The sequence below is a fragment of the Gadus macrocephalus genome, chromosome 16, assembly GCF_031168955.1.
Source record: "Gadus macrocephalus chromosome 16, ASM3116895v1".
In the NCBI taxonomy this organism is placed as follows: Eukaryota; Metazoa; Chordata; class Actinopteri; order Gadiformes; family Gadidae; genus Gadus; species Gadus macrocephalus.
This window is the reverse complement of record NC_082397.1, coordinates 17516349-17540054: the sequence shown is the minus strand read 5'-3', so window position 1 is coordinate 17540054 and position 23706 is coordinate 17516349. Positions and strand designations below refer to the sequence as shown.

Genomic DNA, 23706 nt, shown 5'->3' with positions numbered 1-23706 from the left:
CACAAAGTCCAAATCCAAAACCTGAAACTTGACATCGTTCTGTGCCAACCAATTTGCATGGGAAACCAGTCTTACCTGCCAACGCCCACAGCGAAACAGCCTGCCTACAAATATGTGTCTCCTAGTCCCTTCACTGTGTTCCCTAACGGCGGTGAGTAGCACGACGGAAGGTCTGGAGGTCGGCCTGGACCAGGAACACACACCCGATGGACAATCCACACTCATGTAAGCTGTTTATCACTGTAGTGCTAGCAATGTTATATTCAATATTCAGCATTAAATGGAAGGCATTGAATGGCGATCACAGCATATCTCTGTAAGCTTGTCGTCTGTTGTGAACGTCTCAACAGTCAATTGCAAACGCGTGGAAGCTTTTATAGTCTGCCTCAGTTTATTGATTTCTGTGTTATAATGGTTGTGGTATAGACTGCCGAACTGCAATAGATGATAGACTGCTCTACCTGGCTATTTTTGCTGTAGTTTAGCACGATCAATGTTTATTTATTCACTTTTCATTCTGATCAATCTTATAACGCCCGTTGCATAACTTTTTTTTTTCATAACTTTATCTGCGGTAGGCCTATGACAATTAGTTGCATTGTTCAGATTCAGCAAAACAAGGAAGTTGAATGACATCTCCAACTGTGCCCTAGTCTCTAAAGTAGCCCCCTCGTCTGCTTTTGTAAAAAGTGCAAGGTGTTGTTAGTCATAACTGATAACCTAAACCTGAACCTAACCATCGACCCAGAACTTAATCGGACCCCCAAAACGCTTTGTTATAGCCGGGCCCGATTTGGGAGGGCGACTACGGCCGGAGGGATTCCCCTCAGGTTCTATGGAGACCCTGGCCAATCCCGGGACCCCTTGCAGCACCCTGGATGGAGAGAAACACAACCATGAACATGGAGAATGTGTGAGTACACCTGAGATGGATTTTCAAGTTGGTTGCTTAATAAATTATTTCTTCCAATAAAATCTATTTTGGCTAGAAACTCCCTTCTACCATTACTCTAACTGTGTGTCGCTGTGACTCACTCACTTGTGACTTATTACACAATATTCACAGAACAATAATTGATGCAACATCTATATATTCTGACTTTTGTATATTCTTTTACCAGGGGTTTTCATTAGACAGCTCTCTGTCCTCAGAAGACAGTGACCAGGAGTGTATCAGTAAGAAGCAGAAGAAAAAGAAGAAGCTGACAAAGAAAAAGAAGAAGGTATAATCATTTCTTGAAACATAATCAATTTAATCATAGTCATGAAATAAAGAAAGATCTGGGACAACTTGAATTCTGCAATGGTATCATCCTCGGTTGTGGATATGGCACGACCATGTGTCCCTCCCCAAGCTCAGCTTACATATATGTTACCCATATTAGACCCAAGATCTTAGGCAGAGGTGAGGTGATATAAAACTCTGAATCTACATCAGTCTTTGAGTTGAGACCAAGTACGACAGAAGGAACAGCCTATGTAAAGAAAGCCCAAGAATCTGCTACTCAAACCCGAGTCACACGGGTGTGTCTCGATTTCCCAACGGCTGGGAAAATCCTTTTGCGTGGGTGTGTGTAAAGGTGTGGGTGGGTGTGTTTGTGTGGCTCCTAATCAGAGTCCCCTGTGCGACCAATTGCTGCTAAAAATGCCGATTCATAGCTGAACAGCCATGGTCAAAACAATTCATAAAAACACCATCAACCTCTTTTTCTGAACAGGATTCCAGTTCATCGTCTTCATCGTCGTCCTCCTCTTCTTCCTCCTCCTCTTCCTCATCTTCATCCTCCTCAAGCAGCTCGTCAGACAGCGACAGTGAGGTAATGTGGGACACAACTAAATGCGTGCTACAAGGAATAATGCATGCATTAAGATGCATGTTCGTGTTTCTTGTATCGCTGCAGCATTGATGCAGCATTGATGCACTGTTAGATGCCTTTGAAAACTCCCATCAATCAATACCCCATATTAGGGCATGGACTTTGATTTATCCATGATATATTATCCCAGTTGTGTGGTTCACATTTTTTACACTGACACAATTCAATGTGCTGCATAGACTGAACTAGAAACAAAATAATTGAGGAGAACAATAGACAAGAGAATACAAACCCAGCGAAACGAGGAAGATTAGCCAACAACCAAAAATCTCAATTGATGTGTCACAGTGTCACAAATTAATGTGATGAAAGCTTACCATAGTTTACCCTTCAGTCAAGATTGAACTTAACTATAAACAAGACCCACTGCAACTATATCTGATATTCTTGTGTTTATGAAATAAGTACTCTGTAGTTAGTATTTATGTTGCAATGTATCGTAATCTTAACCCAAGGCACAGACCTTTCCGTTGAGCAAATATGACAAACAATATAGCAATAAAAAGAAAGAGTTGGAAACCATGTCATTCTTAAAGGTCCCATGACATGAAAATCTCAATTTATGAGGTTTTCTAACATAAATATGAGTTCCCCTAGCCTGCCTATGGTCCCCCAGTGGCTAAAACTTGCGTTTGGTGTAAAACGAGCACTAGCTGTTCTGCTCGCCTTTGAAAAAACGGAGGCTCAAGCGCGCTGATTTGGAAATCTGTGCTCATGACGTCATGAGGAATCTCAGCTCCTCCCCTTACTCTGCCTGGCCCGCCCAGAGACGTTGGCCCGCCAATGAGACTCGACCGTGCGAGCGCCACGTGTGTGTGTGTGTGTGTGTGTGTGTGTGTGTGTGTGCGAATACACACACTGTAACGCAAGTGTTTCTTGTCGGTTCTTTGACGTGTCTTGTATTTCCACAACGAGACTGTCGTGGGGGTTATCTAAGCCATGGTTGAGAAGGAATTCGGGGAAAGGAACTTTGGTTTGACTCGCTGAAGTACATGAACTGCGACATGCCGCCGGTTGCCGCGAGGCACCATCGCCCGGCAGCGGGCAGCCGGCCGCAGGCAGCGCGCGGTTCAGTCGACTTCAGGTTGATGTGGAAGAACCAGAGACGTCGCAGAACCCGACAAAGTCGTTTGTGATTCATAATATCGTCTGGAGGCGCACACAATATGTTATATGATATAGATATCTATGTATTATATGATATTATTTAGATATAGAGCTCCAGGACTGTAACGCAAGTGTTGTACACTTCCTTGTTATTTGGATAACCGTTCTGCTGTTGGTGTGATGGCGCATAACACGTCTGGTATTTCTACAACGAGACTCGTATTGGGGGTTATCTCAGCCAAGGTTGAGAATGAATTGGGGGGAAGGAACTTTGGCTTTGACTCCCTCAAGAACATGAACCACGACATGGAGGAGAAAGGGATTGTTGGCGGCGAATGTCTCCCGCTTGAGCCCCGCTGAGGGACCACCGCCGGAGGCGGAGGTGCATAAGCGCTGCCCGGCAAAGATCCCTTTCTCCTCCTTGTCGTGGTTCATGTTCTTGAGGGAGTCAAAGCCAAAGTTCCTTCCCCCAATTCATTCTCAACCTTGGCTGAGATAACCCCCAATACGAGTCTCGTTGTAGAAATACCAGATACGAGAGTCCGACGTCACACCAACAGCAGAACGGTTATCCAAATAACAAGGAAGTGTACAACACTTGCGTTACAGTCCTGGAGCTCTATATCTAAATAATATCATATACATAGATATCTATATCATATAACATATTGTGTGCGCCTCCAGACGATATTATGAATCACAAACGACTTTGTCGGGTTCTGCGACGTCTCTGGTTCTTCCACTTTCACATCAACCTGAAGTCGACTGAACCGCGCGCTGCCTGCTGCCGGCTGCCCGCTGCCGGGCGATGGTGCCTCGCGGCAACCGGCGGCATGTCGCAGTTCATGTACTTCAGAGAGTCATATCAAAGTTCCTTTCCCCCAATTTCTTCTCAACCATGGCTCAGATAACCCCCACGACAGTCTCGTTGTGGAAATACAAGACACGTCAAAGAACCGACAAGAAACACTTGCGTTACAGTGTGTGTATTCACATTGATGTGGACGTTGAAGAACCAGGAACGTCGGAGAACCCAACGCGGTCGTTTGAGATTCATAATATCGGCTCACACAGCTTTTGGCCGTGATAATATATATTATATGATATAGATATCTGTGTAGGCTATATGATAATATTTAGATATAGAGCTCCAGGACTCCCGTGTGTTCTAGAATATTTACAGAACACGGCTAAAGGCTGTGTGCGGCTCGCCATTGCGATACATCCACTGTAAACAGAGCGCATGGTGGCTGCAAGCTGCTCAGGGCCACACCCCCACCCTCCTCCTTGACACGCCCACCGAAACAGCGCATTTGGGGGAAGCTCAATGTGCGACTGGCTCGGAGTGGCTGTAACTCTGCACCACGGCTGAATTTAGGGAACGTCTTTGAATACTGTGTTAGTTGCCCACTAATACCTATATTAAAGAATACATAAAATAGCATGTCATGGGACCTTTAAAGAACGGTCGACAGCATTGGCTGGGGCTTAATTGAAATATGAATTACACTGAGTCTCCTCTGCTCGGCTTGTAGGATGACAAGAAGAAGAAGAAGAAGAAGAAGAAGAAAAAGAAGAAGGAGTATGTCTGGAGCAGTGTTGTGGTGTGTGAGCCGTGTAAGTATTACTACATGTTCATAACTTCACACAGCACACTATTGTATGTATCTAGGGGGTGAGTCTGAAGGGAGTTTCAGTGGCTTACTATTGCTCCCGATTCAAAGTTAATTGAATGCATTGTTACTTATTAAACATAGGTGTTTAGTGTTCACATGGCAGATTGGAGCAGTTGTAGTCATGTGCAGGTTTTGTTGACTTGTTTTATCTCACTCTCGGTCAATCAGTCAAGATTGGTTTGTGTTGCCAGCGTAGACATATCGTTTCCTAAATACCTGCTAGGGAGGTTTCAGTGAACAATACAATCGTGTTCTGTCTCTCTTGATAGAGACTTAGGACAATGACTCTGATGAAATGTACAACTTCAGTCTATTTCCTTTTTAAATCTCAGTGGCAACAGCAGCGATTGGTCTTAACATTTCCATGAGCTGTATGTTGCATTTATTTACTAATATGATGTACAGTGCACAGTATTGCTTTTATTTTAAGTTGTGGATAAATTGTGTTGAATTTAGTTTTAAAGTTACAAGGCCGTCCCATGCCTGGGTTTGACATTTGGATAACCAAGTACATGGGGATTGGTCACCCCTCTGGACATTTCCCTAACTAGCACCATCATACCTCAAAAAGTCTTGCATACAAAACACTCATTGAAAACTTTTTCAATGTTTTTTCAGGCCTCCCCGAAACCTGTATCTGTCAAAAGCCACCATCTGACATCGATGTGGATGTAAGAGGCAACAGTTCATCTTCTTTCTGCCTGCCTGTCTGTTTGCTTGCCCGCCTGTCTGTCTTTTGATCCAGCTGCCTGTCTGCCTCCATGTGTATATGTGTGTATGTGTAGAGTAGTATAACAATGTAATATTCATTATCTAGGAATTTGACCTGAGCGGATCAGACAATGGTGATGACCTAAAGGAAAAGAAGAAAGACAAGAAAAAAGATAAAAAGAAAGACAAGAAGAAAGATAAAAAGAAAGATAAGAAGAAGAAGAAAAAGAAGAAGAAGGTATGTACTGTATATAGATTCAAAGCAGAATAATTATCATTTAAACTATAGGTTTGTTTGGATTGGACTGGTTTAGTCTGGTTTCTCCAAGGGTGTTGTAGGTTCAACCTGTTCCCTGCTGGTTGATCTTTTAACGCTTATCCTCTAAATGTCATCCGCCGGCCAATAATTGTTTAGTTAATACGACTGAATGTGTTATAAATCGTTGTATCCTAGGATTCTAGCTCCTCGTCTTCCTCTTCGGACACTTCCTCCTCGTCTGATAGTGAAGATGAGAAGAAGAAGAAGAAGAAGAAGAAGAAGAAGAAGGTATGGTTCCAGAGTGGAGGGAGGTGTTGATGTGTAGTCGTTATGAAGAAATACATATTTCGAGACCGTATAGATATGGACACGTCATAGTTTTATACAACCCTGATATTCCATTCTGTCAGAGTGTCACCCCACCTTAGTGTGAGTGAACCGTGTATCATGTGCCCAGTCTTTTTAAATTGATTTCCTTAAATATTAGAGGTGATAAGATCAGATGTTAATGACGTTATTTTATAAGTGTTTGGAAAATTGATAAAATGTCACTACAGCTACCGGCTTATGGACATTATAAATGTATATTTGTTCATGGTTCAAGGAACTCAAACTGGGGGCAGTCCGGTGGTTTATCGTGTAGAGCGCGTACCATTAAAGGTCCCATGGCATATATTATGGATGCTTTAATATAGATATTAGTGAGCCCCTAACACAGTATTTGAAGATGTTCCCGAAATTCAGCCGTGGTGCAGAATTACAGGCACTACGAGCCAGTCGCACGTTGAGCTTTCCCCAAACGCGCCGTTACAATGTCTGTAGCTTTAATGCAAATGAGGAGAGAGGCGGGTCAAGGAGGAGGGTTGGGGTGTGGCCATGGTACCATGCGCTCTATTTGCAGTGGATGTATCGCAATGGCGAGGCGCACACAAATTTTGGCCCCGATCTGTAAATATTCTAGAACACTCCGGGTGCTCCGGCAGGAGTCCTGGAGCTCTTTATCTAATATCATATCTAATATCATACTATACATAGATATCTATATCAGTTAATATATATCATCACAGCCAGAACGTGTGTGCGCCTCCAGACGATATTATGAATCCCAAACGACTGCGTCGGGTTCTCAGACGTCTCTTGTTCTTCCACTTACGCATCAATCTGAAGTAGACTGAACCGCGACACGGAGGAGAAAGAGATTGTTGCCTGCGATTGTCTCCCGCCGGAGCCCCGCTGCCGAGGCACCACAGCCTCGGCGCTGCCCCCTGAACACTGCCTAGGCACCACCGCCTCGGCAGCGGGCAGTGGGCAGTGGGCAGCGCCGAGGTACCGCCGCCCCGCAGCGGTGGTGCTTCGCGGCGGTGCCTCACTGCAGCGGGCAGCGGGGCTCCGGCGAGAGACAATCACGGGCAATCACAGACAATCCCTTTCTCCTCCAAGTCACCGTTCATGTTCTTCAGGGAGTCAAAGCCAATGTACCTTTCCCCCAATTCATTTCTCAACCATGGCGGAGGTAACCCCCACTGCAGTCTCGTTGTGGAAATACCAGAGATGTCAGAGAACCGACTTGTTATGCGCCATTACACTAACACCAGAACGGTTCTCCAAATAACAAGAAGTGTACAACACTTGCGTTACAGTGTGTGTAATCACACACACACACACACACACACATGTGGCGCTCGCACGGTCGTAGCTCATTGTCTCATTTGCGGGACAAATTCTCTGGGCGGGCAAGGCAGAGAAAGGGGAGGTAACTTGGCCCCTTATGACGACATATGGGGCCACATTCCAAATCAGCGCACCTGAGATTCCATTTTTTCAAAGGCGGGCAGGATACCTAGTGGTCGTTTTACACCGAATGCAAGTTTTAGCCATTGGGGGACCATAGGCAGGCTAGGCAAACTCATTAATGTTAGAAAACCTCATAAAGAGAGCTTTGGTCCCATGACATGCCACCAGGTGTGGTGTGATTAGCCGTTACAAGCCGTTTTGGAAATCCGCCCCTTCTGACATCATAGGTGGGCGTGTCCACCTAGATGTGTGCTGGATAGATCAGTCTACCAGCCTACCCAGTGGACTGTAGCAAACGTTACTCATCTATCCGTCACACATCTGGGTGGACACGCCCACCTGTGATGTAATGAGGGGCAGATTTCCAAAACGGCTTGTAACGGCTAATCACACCACACCTGGTGTCAAGTCACGGGACCTTTAAGGCCCAGTCCTTACCGCAGCAACCGGGGTTTAGTTTCTGCCCATGGTCCTTTGCTGCATGTCTTCCCCTCTAGCTCCCATACCTTCCTGTCTTAATCACTTTGCAATAAAAAGGATAAAACCTTAAGAACTATTACTCAAACAGATTTTAGCAATCATTCGAACATCTATCCTTTTCACCCATTTGGCCGGACCAGTTCCGTGATATCCGTGTATATCAATTTAGGAGCTGGCTGCAATGAACAAAAAAACATGTTCTTTGGTAGGACACCAGCTCGTCTCCTTCCTATAGTTAATCTACATTTGAACACATTGTCAGTTTCAAATCAAATACAATTCAAAAATACGCCTTTGTCTATTTATAGATACATATCATTTAAATATGTGTGTTGAATTATATTGTTTGTGTGTTTCAGGACTCCAGCTCTTCCTCTTCAGACAGTTCGTCCTCCTCTTCCTCCTCCTCTTCTTCCTCTTCTGACAGCGACAAAGATAAAAAGAAGAAGGATAAGAAGAAAGATAAGAAGAAAGATAAGAAGAAAGACAAGAAGAAGGACAAGAAGGAGGATAAGAAAAAGGTAACTTTTCTTAGTTTTCAGATGCCATGTTGCGGTAAAAGCTCCTGTTGGCTGCTGCTGTATATTTGTACAGTGACCGTTTTCACATGACATTTGACCCACTATCCTTATAAAACTGTTCTAGGGAACCTACTGTTCTAGACATACATAGGTAGAAACATTCAAGGACACGATATTTGTATGTCCATGACTGACAATGTCCAATGAATTACTTGCCAACACCTATGTGGAGTCACCTCCACTTAGGTGACTTTCATTTGGCTCCTCGGTAATGATACATTGCCCTGTGCTCCATGTTGCCATGAAGGAGATTGAGTGTTGTGATGATGACTGGTTAAACCTGTAACAGTTGTGCAGCCTCACACAGCCAGAGTCCAATTAGACCCAGCCAGGTGAGGCTGCTGCAACCAGCCGTCATCAACAAATCTCCAACAATGTTCAGCTCTGCCTGGGCCTGCTGAAGAATGTGGCATGGAACATTTATGGAACATAACATGTCTTCCTCTCTACACAAAGTAAACAGAAAATAAAATGAATGTCATTTTTTGGAATGATTATTATAAACTTTAATACAGGCTTGAGGCCCACAAGGCAAACATTACATTACATGCAACAATACATTACATAAATATAAAAAGGAAAGATAAAAGGCGAAAAAAGGCACTCATGCCAGTGTTCCCAGATCTTAGAAGTGTACTTGACAGAGCTACAGCCTGGATCTGTCATCAGAACAATTATCTAATTTGTAGAGCGGTCCAGCCTGCTAATAAACTTAAAGGTGAGGTTCCTCAACAGGGCCATGACGGTTGTTAGAACCAGTTTACAGAAAAGCTCACTGGCTCTGGTGCTCCTTGGTTTCTTCAGGAGAATCCTAAGACACTCATTGTCGCCACTTTCAACTTACGCTCTCCTTCCTGTACTTCACCCAGGGTGGAGCTGTAAAGAGAGGGGTGTAGCAGTCAAAACAGGTTTATCTTGAAATCAACAGAAAAGTGGTGGAATTTTCTTGCCAACATGTTAGCTTGGACATGGAGCACTCTAACGTATCAGTGATAATGTGCCCAAAGTATTTAGTAGAGACACCCCCAGCTCTTCCCCAGGTAGATAAAAAGTAGGGAACTTAATTTCGATATCATCCTTGGTCCTAAAAACCATTACTACACTCCTTTTAGCATTATATTTAATCTCAAACTGGACTTGCATACATTCTGATATACCTGAATTAACGTGGTGAATATGTCGTTTGCTTTAATTGGAAAACGAGAAATGCATGAGCTATGTTCATACAAGGGTGTGACGAGAGCTATGTTCAAACCCAACAAATTAAAATTTGTTGGGTTTGAAAATGAAACAGCGTGAGAGACATGACAAAACGTAGTGTCTTGCAGCAATAAATTGTTGTTAGCCTAACTTACCGTATATTTATATTGGTTTACTGTTTTATAGGACTGGAGCTCTCTCGTTGAGTATCGCCAAAAGAAGCTCCCATGATGCATTCTGATGTACAAGCCTTATTGTGCTTAATCCTGCAGGGGGAGAAGGAGGGCAGTCAGCAGGAAGATGAGGAGAATGTTGCTGTTGTTTCTGTTGCTGGTAAGGAGAAGTTCATCACAACGTGTTCTCTCAGAATGAATGAAAGTGGTCAAGTCTGTTGTACCTGCTGACCACTACATTTGTTGGTTCCTGTTTTTTCTGTGTTTGTGTGCACGTGTGTGTGTGTGTGTGTGTGTGTGTGTGTGTGTGTGTGTGTGTGTGTGTGTGTGTGTGTGTGTGTGTGTGTGTGTGTGTGTGTGTGTGTGTGTGTGTGTGTGTGTGTGTCTTTGTAAAGGTGACGAGGTTGCAGGACCAAGTGGTTATGGAGACAAGGTACTTTCCAACGCTGTAAAAAACGATGTCATACAAGTACTTACTTGTCCTGCTTAGACTCAAGTGAGAGTAGCCAAATTATTTAGACTACAAACATGGTATGTACTTGCATGTGTGGTGTGTCAACATAACAATACACAGAAAGGCAAATAAAGGCGTAACATGTACAAGATAAAATAATATCAATTTACATATAATTGACATGACATAACAATCAAACTGCAAGGTGAGAAAGACAAGGCATAAAACAACACAGAAAAACAAATCATAATCAGTATTAATGGTCTTTGTTTAGGACAAGAAGGAGAACAAGCCCAAAGGGGATCGCCCGGTGGCACGTGACCTCTATGGTATGTTTTGCTTTTCCTTGACTGGTCCAATCAATGGGAGGTTAAAAAAACAATGTATTTTCTGTACTGACGACCACATGAACTGTCTGGCAACCTAGCTGAGGGCGTCCAGGCACAGTCAAGGGATCAGGACCCTGGCAACGTGAGTGATGACGAGGGAGAAGGGGAGGCAGCCAAGGACGAGGACAAGAAGACAAAGGTGTTGAAGAAGAAGAAGGAGAGCAAGGTAAAGTTTTCCCCTCTGAAGACGGGGGAGAAGGCACGTGTGGCCATGTTTGATTGTAACATATATAGATTGGTCAGTTCAATCACTGGTAAAATGAACAGGACAACTATGGTGATGGGGAGATAATATTTTCATATGCATTGTATTTTCTTTGCCACAGGATTCTGGCGCATGTTCATCAGACAACGATGATGCCGGGAAAGACAAGAAGAAAGATAAGAAGAAAAAGAAGGTGAGATCTGACCTCTGATCCTTAAGTCTCCAGCCGTGTCAGTCTGTGCTATAGAGTCTATCGGCCTGTAGAGACTAGGACTCGTGGTGTAACTGTGTTTTGTCTCTCAGGACGATGGCTCAGACTCAGACAGTGATGATGACAAAAAGAAGAAGAAGAAGAAGAAGAAGAAGAAGAAGGTGTGTGTCTTGACTTTAGTATACACTGTAGATGTCACTTGTATCTGTACACACAGTAATCCACTATGTATACATATAGTCACAAAAATTCACTACATAATAATAAATAATGCATATTATTTTGAATGTTGTGAGTGAAAGATATTACAAATATTGACTTTTAAAATATTAGCTATAATGCTGGCCTTTACAGGGGCCTATACAGGGTCCTCATTGCTCTGCAATTTGGCCTCAAACAGCAGTAGAGTGGCTTGTTCACCACATAGCGCATGAAGCTCTTCTATTCAATTAAATGCAATCGATTCATTAAGTTAAATTGAACCCTTAAGTATTTGCAAATGACCACTTAGGTAACTGGGTTAAAGTCTTATTAATGAATGTAGGCTTACTGTAGGTGGTGCCAGTTAATAAAGAGATGGCAGTCGTGTAGTACTGGTGATGCGATCACTAAAATGAAAACTAAGACTAACTGCTAACTGACAAATGTGTATTTCAGAAGTCCAGCTCTTCTGACGACAGCTCCTCTTCCTCATCTTCCTCCTGCTCCTCCTCCTCTTCTTCCTCCTCTGATAGTGAGGATGATGAGGTGAGGACACCAAACACACAGGACACTCTTTCCATATCAAATGTCAGTTATGAACAGGAAGTCAGTATAATTCTCTGAGACTTTCATCTTCTGTGTCCTCCAAAAAAAACTAAAGGACAAGAAAAAGAAAGAGAAGAAAAATAAGAAAGATAAGAAGAATAAAGACAAGAAGAAAGATAAGAAGAAAGACAAGAAAAAGAAGAAGAAGAAGGTGAGAACATAACTCTGATCCTTAAGTCTCCAGCCGTGTCAGTCTGTGCTGTAGAGTCTGTCGGCCTGTAGAGAGGACTCTTGGTGTAACTGTGTTGTGTCTCTCAGGACGACAGCTCAGACTCAGACAGTGATGATGACAAGAAGAAGAAGAAGAAGAAGAAGAAGAAGAAGAAGAAGAAGAAGAAGAAGGTGAAGGTGTGTTTCAGACTTAAGTGTCAATGTTACTTTTACCTTTTATACACAATAATCCACTTGTGCACAATATGCAGCACGCACAGATAATCTACATATCCTTAGTCATCTTCATGCAATTCAATTCAATTCATAAAATGATATTCACCCCTTACTAACTGGATTCAACTTATTTATGAATAAGTCAGAGCCCAGGCTTACCGTAAGTGGTGCTAGTTAATAAAGAGATGGCAGTCATGGAGTACTGAAGACTTTTTGGTATTTTACATTAAGTAAGGAAAGGACACAATGTCATTTAAATAATGATCAAATATATGAAAAAAATATTATATGATTAAACTTTGTGCAAAGTAGCAATTTGAAGAAATCAAGAGATTAACATTTTTCAATTGGAAATCAAATTGTAAGCAGTGACAGTTAAATGAGGAGGCATTTTTGTGTTGCAAACATGCTAACTATTACCAGTTATTAAATGTATATTAGTTACTGGAAAACTACGACTGACTGCTGACTGACCCGTGTGTTTTCAGGAGTCCAGCTCTTCTGATGACAGCTCCTCTTCCTCATCCTCCTCGTCTTCCTCCTCCTCTGATAGTGAGGATGATGAGGTTAGAAGTCTAAACACACAGGATATATTTTCAATATTAAATGTCAGCTATTGACAGGAAGTCAGCATGATTCTCTGTGCCTTCAATCCACTTTCATCTGTGTCTTCCAAAAAGAAAAAGGACAAGAAAAAGAAAGATAAGAAAAAGAAGAAGGATAAGAAGAATAAAGACAAGAAGAAAGATAAGAAGAAAGATAAGAAAAAGAAGAAAAAGAAGGTGAGATTCTCATCCTTAAATGCCCTTACTGACGGAGGTCAGATGGCATGTTTCAATCGTCTTTCGTGAGGCGTCTGCATTAAGTTTTTTCTGCTTTGAGTTACAGTTGACATTAGCAATTCAACTAATATTTTATTTTATTTTGTGAGAGCTTTAAACCTCCCGCCGTGTGAGTTTGCAGCTGCAGTCGTCCTGTAGAGAGGACTGGTGGTGTAACTGTGTTGTTGTGTCTCTCAGGACGACAGCTCTGACTCAGACAGTGATGATGACAAAAAGAAGAAGAAGAAGAAGAAGAAGAAGAAGAAGCAGAAGGTGTGTTTCTTCAGTGTCCATGGATAGGCAATGCTGCTTCTTGTAGCCACAATGATCCACAGTGTTTAAACGTGCCTTTATGTAAAAGCGTTTTTTTTTTTTCTTTACAATTAGTCAATATATAATGGAATTAGAAAAAAAATAATGCCAATTTATTTCCCGATGTTCTTACAGGACTCATCTGACAGTGAGGATGACAAGAAGAAAAAGAAGAAGAAAGACAAAAAGAAAAAAGATGTGCGTATGTTGGTGGAATATTAACGCTGGCCTTTACAGGCGCCTGAGGGGGTCAGAACATCACGTCACGTGTGTGGTTTTTCTGTTGGTTTCCCCGCATTCAGGCTTCCTCATCTGACTCTGATTCTTCTTGTGATGAGAAGAAAAAGAAAAAGAAGAAGAAGAAGGATAAGAAGAAGAAGAAGAAGAAGAAGGAAAAGTCAAAGGTAAGGGAGAAGACTATCAATGGAACCGGTCAACTTTCAGGGTGAAAGCCACAGGATCGAAAAGTCGTCAATTAATTCTTTTTTGGTCTCCAGGACTCTGATTCTTCAAGCAGTGATGATGATAAGAAGAAAAAGAAGAAGAAAAAGAAGAAGAAGAAGCAGAAGAAGAAGGTAATCCATTCTAGTCAGATCAACGCATCAAGGCGTTTTATTTTTAGGAGACTGGTGCTGCAATGTTTCATGTGTTCACCAGGACTCCAGTTCAAGTTCATCTGACAGTGACAGCGGCAAAGATAAAGATAAAAAGAAGAAGAAGAAGAAGGATAAGAAAAAGAAGAAGAAGAAGGTAATACTCATTCTTCAAGAAAAGTAAATCAATCGAGGTGATGCATCCTATTGTGGGATAAACAAACATCTTGATTATTACAGGACAAAGGTCCACCAAGTTCATGTGATAGTGAAGGTGGCAGCGATGAGAAGAAGAAGAAGGATAAGAAGAAGGTGAGTGAACGAACCATCAGGTTGATAAAAAACATAGAAATATAGAATTTACTGAACAGCATTTGATTGGCTCTCTGCTTGTCACTCAGGGCTCATCAGGGAGTGACACTGACAAGGAGAACAAGAAGCAGGTGGGTGCTCATTTGTAAAGTCTCGCTCAACAGGAGAAGTGAGATGTTGCATGACCTTCTGTTGACCTTCACAATAAGTGAATCCCTAAATCCCCAGGTCCATGATGAGCTCAAAAAGAGCCCATGGCAGTGTTGCAATGTAATTACTTATGGGACGAGCTGAACGCCAAGCGGGACTGAGACAAATTTTGTCGCCCAGACTTCAAAGATGTTCAACTTTCAGACTAACCTTTTGAATGCGCTAGGTGCTAACCAAATACATTGCAATCCAAAATTGAGAAAAAATAATGAAACTATATTGCCAGACATCTTTGAAAAACGTAAAGTCTTAAAAAGTAAGGAGTGAAAAGAGAATAAGTTTAGGTATTAAATATACATGACCTAATTATCAAGAGCCTGCTTCAGGTCAGCTTTAAAAAAGCCCCGTTCAGCGCAGCCTATAGCGCCTCGACAGCCTCCTAGACAGCCTCCAACAACAGACCCATGCCTATTGACGCCATTAACGCCATTGAGACGGGGCTTTAGTGTGCTCAGCCGTCAATGCAATCCATGAAATCCCAGCTGAATCAAGTGGTTTCAATCTCTTCAAATGTCATGTAATCCGGCACCCCAGGACGCCAAAGACGACGGTCAAAGCGGAACGCCAACGGCGGGAGGCTCTGTTGAAACGCCGAAGTGTTCACTCCCCGCGGAGAGGGAGCCCATCCCCGGGTGTGGCGGTAGCATCCGCACCGTCACGCTGAAGGGTTCGCTCCCCAAGGAGAGGGAGCCCATCCCCGGGTGTGGCGGTAGCATCAGCACCGTCACGCTGAAGGGTTCGCTCCCCAAGGAGAGGGAGCCCATCCCCGGGTGTGGCGGTAGCATCAGCACCGTCACGCTGAAGGGTTCGCTCCCCGCACAGCGGGAGCCAATCCCCGGCAGTCGCGGTAGCAGCACCACCGTCAGCTTCCCCGGCAGCTCCGTCAGCCTCAGCAGCGGCGGTGGCGGTACTGGTGATGTTTGCGTTGGTGGTGGTGGTGTTGGTGGCACCACCGCCCCAGCCCCTGTATTGCTCCCATCCAGATCCATGGTTAAACTGGAGCCTAAGGAGGTGGGCTTCGCCGAGCCGAAGTCCTTCTCTCGCTTCGACACGCCCAGGAGCTTCGTGAGCTCCTCGCAGAGTGCCGTTGAGAGGGTCCCCATCCGCAGGCCCCCCAGCCCCATGGAGGCCCTGTTGGGGAACCCAAGGAGGACCACGGACGCTGGAAGTCTCCCCACCACCAACCCATCCACCACCACCACCTCCTCCTCCTCCACTACCACCAGCAACCTCACCTCAAGTGATTTGCTAAGAGGCCAAAGGTTGTATCGTCACTGACGACCAGCACCAAGCTCCTGAAATTGTCCTACTGATCCAATCGTCTTCAGAATGGGAAAGATTATAATAATGTTTGGGGAAAGTCAAAGATGATTATATCAGTGATTTCTGAATATGTATGTTGCAAAACAATTTTTTGCCTGAAATTGCTTGATTTAATAAATTGGTTTTCTGTTGGCATTGTTCAGAGATTACCTCAAGGTCACGAGACAGAGGTACTTTTCAGCTGGCCACTGTCGTTGCTATGATCTCATCTTCTCTTGCTTTTAAGAAAGAATGACACAATCCACATTTGGATGGTGCTTCCTGAAATCAAAATTAAAATCCTTGGGAATATTGAAATATAATTTGTGCCTCTGTTTGTTCTCTGAAGCCCACTTTCTAATTTGTGTGATACATTTGAACATGACACAAACATCAACATGAAGATTCCATTAAATTAACTTGAGTTTGAACGATCACACATGTGCCGCGTCCAACACTAATTGGTAGCGGCTGTGGGTGGTCCAATCAGCTGCATCTTTCCCGCTTCCACAGCTCCACCTGGGCATATATTATAGCTTGGATGTCTAAAATGTATTATTATTCAAGTGATCCGCAGAATTTCTGTATTGGTCCATCAGACGTTTACGAAGACTGAATTGACCAAAAAATCATTACCTTATTTTTCTTTGCAAATAAACCACGTAACGATTGGCTACATTTATTTTTATTTTGTGTTGCGCTGGGTTAATGAATCTGTTGAAATTAAGTTACGGTCGGATAGTCAAAATAATTACGTCCTATGTGCTTTTCTAACATGTGTTCCTTGTCCTCGATGGAAAACGTCACGTTTCAAGGAGCTGTTTCCTCGGGCTGAATTCCACCCTCTTGATCGGGAGCCCACAGAAGAGGACCCTGAGCCAGGAAGATCCATTGCTGAGCCGGAGGACCTCACACCTTTGGCTGTGCGGTCCATAATTGCCCGGCCCCAGAACCAGGGTCTTCAGGGCATTGTGACTGCAATGTTGGTCAATGACCAATAGCGGGATGCTGTGCAAGCTGCCACTGTCGGTCAGAGCACCAGCACCCTTTGGCACACTCTTAGGGAGGGCAGACTGACGGCCAGCAATTTTGGCGCCGTGTTGCCAGCTCTGCTGAGGGGAAGGAGTGTTGCTCCATCGGTCATTGGAATGTTGCTAAGCCCCAGATCCCTTGACCATTTGCCAGCGATCCAGTGGGGACGTATGAATGAGATCAAGGGAATCAAGGCCTTTGAGCAGGCCAAAAATGTTCAGGTCAACGAGTCAGGCCTTTGGCTTGCACCGTCAGGGATGCTGGGCGCTTCACCAGATAGTTTGGTGGGAGAATCATCCATCATCGAGGTTAAGTGTCCTTACAGTGCCCGATACCTGACAATTGAAGAGTCTTCGAAAAATAAAGACTTCTTCTTAGAAAATGTAGATGGGCATTATTCTCTAAAAAAAAAACACCCATACTGGCATCAGGTGCAGGGGCAGATGCATATCACTGGGACAGAGCGGTGCGCTTTTGTCACCTGGACCACCAAAGACTCTCTAGTCTTGGAAGTGGATATTGACGAGTCTTGGTCCTCAAACCTTGGGCTGCTGGAGGGGTTCTATGAATCCATCCTTTTGCCTAAGTTGGTGGAGCAATAAATTCATATATCTCTATCGTCATGTTTGGTCCAGTTTCTGTAACAAAGCAGAATAAAGAAAATATTTAGGCTAATGATTACAGCATTAATGACAATGTTAACAAGCACAAGTTTGTTAACATTGTCAATCAAACCTGATCCAACATATATGCTTACTGAATATGTTTTTCTGAATATGTAATAACTAGCTAAACACAATCTAAATGCAACCTGAGCAAACAATATATGTGACACTTGCACAGCTGATTTGTGTCAGTTAAGTAGTAGTGAAGTAGTAGGCATTTAACTAAGGTAAAAATGTGAACAGTCAGTCTGCCACTGCAGTGGCAGCCTGTTTCACCGAAATGGAGTTCAGTGGCACCAGAGCCCGCCTACGGAGGTGGCCCCAACGCTGCTCGTTCATGTGTGAAAAAAAAGTCGTGCAGAAAAGAGGATGAATTAAGTTTTATAGAACACTGAAATCACGCGTGAAATGACCAACACGTCAGGTTGTGACTGGAAGCAAGGACATCTCAACTCCCTCCTCCCTAACAAGGATGACGTAAGAAATCTGCGCAGATTGGAACTAGCTCCCGGTTAGCATTAATAATCATTTACTACTTTAACGGCCTGACAATCCAAAACCCCAGTTTAAACTAGATGGAAAAAGTGTGTAGTTCAAAACGTGATGCAGCTTTTACTTCTTCGCCACCTACAGAGTTTGTTATGTACGATCATTCAAAAACGCCATGTTATTTCCGATAGACATTTGACCGAGGGAACCGGGAGCCTCGGAGGCGGGACTTATGGTGCGTTTTATTATCCATCCGTCTCGGAGTTCCGAGGACGTTGCCTAGCGACACGCACGAACACGCCCCTTTTCCTCGGACGTCGAACTCGGCATCTCGGTTGAACTCAGTGGTGACCGAGCAAAATTCCGAGACAGAATTCAAGATGGCTGCGCCCAGTGTGACTTGAAGTATGAACTGTTTTCATTGTGCTTGGACCGCTTTGGTGGTTTAAATGGCAATTTTAATCACTCCTATTACTGCAATACCTTACTGCGTCCGTATATCTGCCTATGGCCTATAGCCTACTTATTTTAGAGCGCCTGGTCCTCTGCCAATGCTACCGCGACAACAGCTTTCCGGGTGGCGTCCATGTTTTCCTCCAACGACCGAGTGAAACATAATAAAACGCTTGAAGTGTGGGCGTGGCGTCAGATCCGAGGTCCGAGTCGGTTCTAAGAGAATACAAAACGCACAAAAACGCACCATTATTATTCAGAGCGGGTGGGACCGACCAAAAGGGGGCGTTCCTCCGTGAAATGCCACAAGAAAGCTGGGAGATTTACACCTTACGACTAGGATGTACTGGCGTACCATACAAATGGATAGCACCATTAATGTCGATTGTAAATGCTCTTACACACTTGATTACATTGCTACTTTATTCTGGTCACCAATTTATGCATCGCACGGTCTGGCTGTGCGTGCAATACAATGTAAAGTTGTGTTGTTTGTATTCGAACTGGTTTGCTAAAGAGGCTAATGTAGCTAACAATGACTAGCCAATTTATCCATCCGTCTCGGAGGTCCGAGGACGTTGCCTAGCGACACGCATGAAAACGCCCCTTTTCCTCTGACGGCGAACTCGCCATCTCGGTTGAACTCAGTGGTGACCGAGTAAAATTCCGAGACAGAATTCAAGATGGCTGCGCGGCGCCCAGTGTGACTTGAAGTATGAACTGTTTTCATTGTGCTTGGACCACTTTGGTGGTTTAAATGGCAATTTCAATCACACGTATTACTGCAATACCTTACTGCGTCCGTATCTCTGCCTATGGCCTATAGCCTACTTATTTTGGAGCGCCTGGTCCTCTGCCAATGCTACCGCGACAACAGCTCTCCGGGTGGCGTCCATGTTTTCCTCCAACGACCGAACGAAATAATAAAACGCTTGAAGTGTGGGTGTGGCGTCAGATCCGAGATCCAAGTCGGTTCGCAGAGAATACTCGAACGCAGCATAAATCCTGCAAGCCAGGAATCACGTCACAATCTCGATAGAACAGGTCGGATTTACCGGCGTACCATACCAATGGATTATAATATTAATACATTTTATTTATAACGCACTTTACATCAACTCAAAGTGCTACAATTCACAATAAAAAATAAATCCAACATAAAAGACTAACTAGATTAAAAAGAAAAATAATAATAAAGGTATCATTTAAAATAGCCCTTAACCCAAAGGATTTTCTAAAAAAGTGGGTTTTTAGGCCTTTTTTAAAAGAATCCACAGTCTCTGGGGCCCTTAGATGGTCAGGGAGAGCATTCCACAGACTGGGTGCAGCTGAGCAGAAGGCGCGAACGCCCATAATTCAGCCTTGTCCTCGGAAGCTGTAGGAGGTTGGCCTGTCCAGAGCGTAGATGGCGTGAGGAGGAACAGGGTGTGATGAGCTCTTTGAGGTGAATGGGGGCAGTGCCATGGAGGCAGTGGTGGGACAGAAGGGAGATCTTGAATTCGATCCTGTACTGTCTGGACAGGAAGCCAGTGGAGGGATTTGAGGAGTGGTGTGATGTGGTGGTACTTCCGCACCCCCATCAGGATCCTGGCAGCACAATTCTGGATGTACTATAGCTGTTAGATGTTCTTGCTGGGGATCCTGATGAGGAGTGCGTTGCAGTAGTCCAGCCTGAAGGAGGCAAAGGCGTGGACAAGTTTTTCGGAATCAAGGAGAGTGAGTATTGGGCGGAGTTTTGCAATGTTCCTGGGGTGGAAGAAGGAGGATTTGCAAAGATGTTGAATGTGGGCCTCAAAGGTCAGGTGAGGGTCCATTTTGGAAGGGAAGAGAGGTGGGTGTCATGGCCGGAGAAGCTGATGTTGGTGATGGTGGATGACCGGGTCTGGTGTGGAGTGCCAACAAGAATGGCTTCCGTTTTTGAGCCATTGAACTGCAGGAAGTTAGCCGCCATCCAGCAGTCATCAGAGAGCCAGGGGACATGGCCGGACCGGAGAGACTGATTGATGATTTTGGTGATCATGGGACTAATTGCAGAGGAGTGACTTTTTATTATAGCAGCATAAGAGTTATACCGGTATATTTTTGTTTGTTTGTTTGTGTTGTCTTTGTTTGTTAACAGCTACCAGAGGTCCTGGAACATCCGGAATCCCAAGGAGTGACGTCATCCCTGTGTTGGAACTCCCACCCGTTCCCATGCCAACGCCCAGCCTGCTTAAAGGGATACTTCACCGGTGGAGACATGAATCTGTATTGAAAGTGGGTCATATATTTAGTCGAATAGTAACATAAATTTCGAATTTTTTTCCTCCTTGACAGAGAAAAGGCAGACAGTGATTTTTTGGCGCTTGCGGATTGAAGAAGACAACTCCCACAATGCCAATCAGCGTTCACTCCCTGAGGGATGTAACAGCCAATCAGCGTTCACTCCCTGCAGTCCAGCGTGAACCACAGCATTGAGGAGAGGTGATTGATGCCGTTCGCGGACTCCCGGAGATGTAAAAATTGAAATTAAAAAAGGCATGTAGGCTACCTGTCACAAAGGGAAACGAAATAGTTGCCAAATTGATGACTGCTCACGCTCACACTCCTGTCAAATCATATTTATGTACACAGATCCCAATTTGCGTGATTGTATAGCAAAATAATCTGTCATGTTTTGATCGTTTATTTAAATGAATGGGCGAATGGTTCTTGCAACAAGGAATTTTGGGACGGCGTTATCTCCTTTCCTTTCGCTAAGGATGTCCCAGTGTACCCTATGCTAAAGGAGATAAGAAAGGAATCATTATTTTAAGCCCCTTTCCTAGCATTAAGATAATTTGAACAGCATTTATCATGGCTGACACTTAAATACTTCCGGGTCCTTTCACTCGGTAAGGAATCTTCAGGGCGAGAGGACCTTCATATCATAGCTGTTTGTTTTATTTATCTCTGAAAGGCTCTTTGAACCCTCAGAGGCAGAAAAGCCTGTCCTACTGGTGTGGGGGCGTGGGCCCAAGAGTCGTTAGACCGGCTTTCCTGTAACCATAAAAGAAGCGCGTCGTGCGATGTTCACGTCACTGTCCCGAAGACACAGCCTCGCAGCACATAAACAATCATGGATTTCAGTCTGGAGTCAGGTAACTTTTATCCGTTACCTTTGAAGAATTCATACAATGTGGAATATCCATGTTGGGTTCTTGAAATGTTTCCTGAAATGTGTAGATCTAGTAGTAACCTAGTTGTTGTTGTGGGGAAAAGTTGTGACAGCGCAGCCAAGTTGAAAGGTAGAAGCGATGGGCCGATGCAGTGTTTTTGGATCAATATTTCCTTGGTTGGGGCATTCTCTCCCATTATCTGTAATGCTGAATGTTTGCTTTCATGCTCAACAATTGTAGGCCCACCTACACATTGCGGTCGCAGGACCCGAGACCACTCTGGGCTCTTGAACCCATTAGAAAGTGGATCACATCTAGACCATGGAGGCGACAATTCAATTTTGTGACTGACTGTCTGTCTGTTGTCATCTAGCCTGCGGCCCTGACGAGGTAAAGAAGAACGATGCAAATAGCACGGAGTTTTCCTTTTTCGGCAAAAAGGACAAGGTATGAAATGTAATATGAGCATATGCGCAGATATATTGAAGCATATCCAAATTCTATTCAAATTACGTTTGCTCTACAGTGTCTTTTCTACCAACTGTATCATGGTCTGTTGTTGCAAACATATTTTAATAAATTATCCAATCAAAACAGCTTACTAAACCTACCAGTAGCCATATGGTCCTCGGTGATGCCTCTGTAATGGGTGTAACCCTTGCACACTCACTTGATTCATTTTATAGATGTATGACAATAAAATATGAATATGTAGTCAACACGATTCTTTGTTTTTTCTTGGGTTCCATCACAGTCTGACTGCAAGGACAAGTCAAAGGACCACGACAAGAGCAAGGGAGACAAGAAACACAAGGAAGGTGGCAAGGAGCACAAGAAAGACAAGCAGCACAAGAAGAAGGACAAGGGGCACGGAGGAGAGAAGAAGCACAAGAAACACGGAGACGGGGAGCACAAGAAAAAGGAGCACGGAAGTGGCTCTTCTTCGTCATCCTCTTCCTCCTCTAGTAGTGACTCGGTAGGTCATACAAAGTCACACTCTGAATCAAAACTGCGCAATGTTATTATTTTACGGATATATATATATATTTTTATATATATACCAAACTAAAAGTCCTAATGCACTATTCTATCATCAAACTAGCTAAGACTCTTTTGAGTGAGCACGGTAAACAACCCATTGTAGGCCGGTGTATTATTATCATGGCGCCTCCAAAGCTCAGAAAAATGCAGCACAACAGGTAACACACCTCGCACCTTGGGTCAAAGGTTTACTCCTTGATAAAACAATTAAAGGCTTAGAATTGACTTCTTTACCAGAACAGGTTTTGTGAGCAGTTATTTTAAGAATCCCCTAACGCTGAAACAAGCAATCACTCCATATCGTCTCCAACTCAACGATATAGAGTGATGTTTTAAATGAATGGGCACTTTGATATTCATTTAAAGGATTAATATTGGATTACAGCTGCACTTCAAGTTCACTTTCAAGTTGAATGTTGTAACAATGATGATTAACAATGTTGAGTTGTCCTGCCCTACTAATCTGGGTGTGACTCTATCTACTCTTGGGCCATACACTAGTGCATCTCGTCCAGGCCTAGTTGTAGTGAACATACTTTTAACTTTTGTACTGATCTGCATGTCGATGACAGAGCTGTGCGGGTGTCGGATTATACAACAGTATTCCTTGACGCTACTGTAATGCTTCATAAAGTACACACCCTGGGCGTGGGAGAGCAACAGATCGGATAGGAGTTGTAAAAAAAGATTGTATCCATGGAAACGATGTTAACCCGTATACAAATGGTAGTCAGACCAAAGTGTCATTGTAATGGCTGCTCTGCTGGTGATATTGCAGATGCTGGTTCTTGTCGGATGTTCTTTGAAAATGGGTTCTATGCTAACAAACCTCTTTTTGTTTTGTTACAGGACTAAACATCTGATGCAAGGATGAGGAACAACAGTTCTCTGAGTACCTGTAACATTTGCTACTGATGTATGTATGCTGTCTGCCTGTGAACTATACATCTGTTGTTTCTTAACTGGCCTGGTGACAAAATATGTGTTCTTACTACAATGTAAACTAATAAATGGTGCCTCGCGACATG

At 43.7% G+C, this 23706-nt stretch overlaps 1 protein-coding gene across 31 annotated transcripts; it reads left to right on the top strand.

Annotated features, from left to right (window-relative positions):
• Nucleotides 1-94: 94 nt before the first annotated feature.
• On the top strand, nucleotides 95-23702 carry LOC132473933 (cylicin-2-like). 31 transcript variants are annotated; one of them, XR_009529509.1, is made up of 32 exons: nucleotides 95-225; nucleotides 783-913; nucleotides 1122-1223; nucleotides 1719-1841; nucleotides 4532-4601; nucleotides 5279-5331; nucleotides 5478-5609; nucleotides 5826-5918; nucleotides 8264-8425; nucleotides 9958-10018; nucleotides 10254-10291; nucleotides 10587-10641; nucleotides 10740-10867; nucleotides 11028-11099; nucleotides 11210-11278; nucleotides 11778-11864; nucleotides 11980-12075; nucleotides 12183-12272; nucleotides 12800-12877; nucleotides 12992-13093; nucleotides 13331-13405; nucleotides 13580-13642; nucleotides 13747-13848; nucleotides 13942-14019; nucleotides 14102-14194; nucleotides 14278-14346; nucleotides 14439-14480; nucleotides 20620-20963; nucleotides 21456-21619; nucleotides 22011-22093; nucleotides 22392-22613; nucleotides 23528-23702. XR_009529509.1 is itself a non-coding variant. In XM_060074323.1 (28 exons), the coding sequence occupies exons 1-28, from the start codon at nucleotides 207-209 to the stop codon at nucleotides 16860-16862; spliced, it is 2469 nt and encodes an 822-aa protein (XP_059930306.1). In that variant the 5' UTR covers nucleotides 95-206; the 3' UTR covers nucleotides 16863-17511. The 31 variants fall into 31 exon arrangements, 28 of the variants coding, with proteins under 28 accessions (XP_059930306.1, XP_059930288.1, XP_059930287.1 ...); XR_009529507.1 differs by having other exon boundaries at nucleotides 21439-21619; XR_009529506.1 differs by having other exon boundaries at nucleotides 20620-21619.
• Nucleotides 23703-23706: the final 4 nt, after the last annotated feature.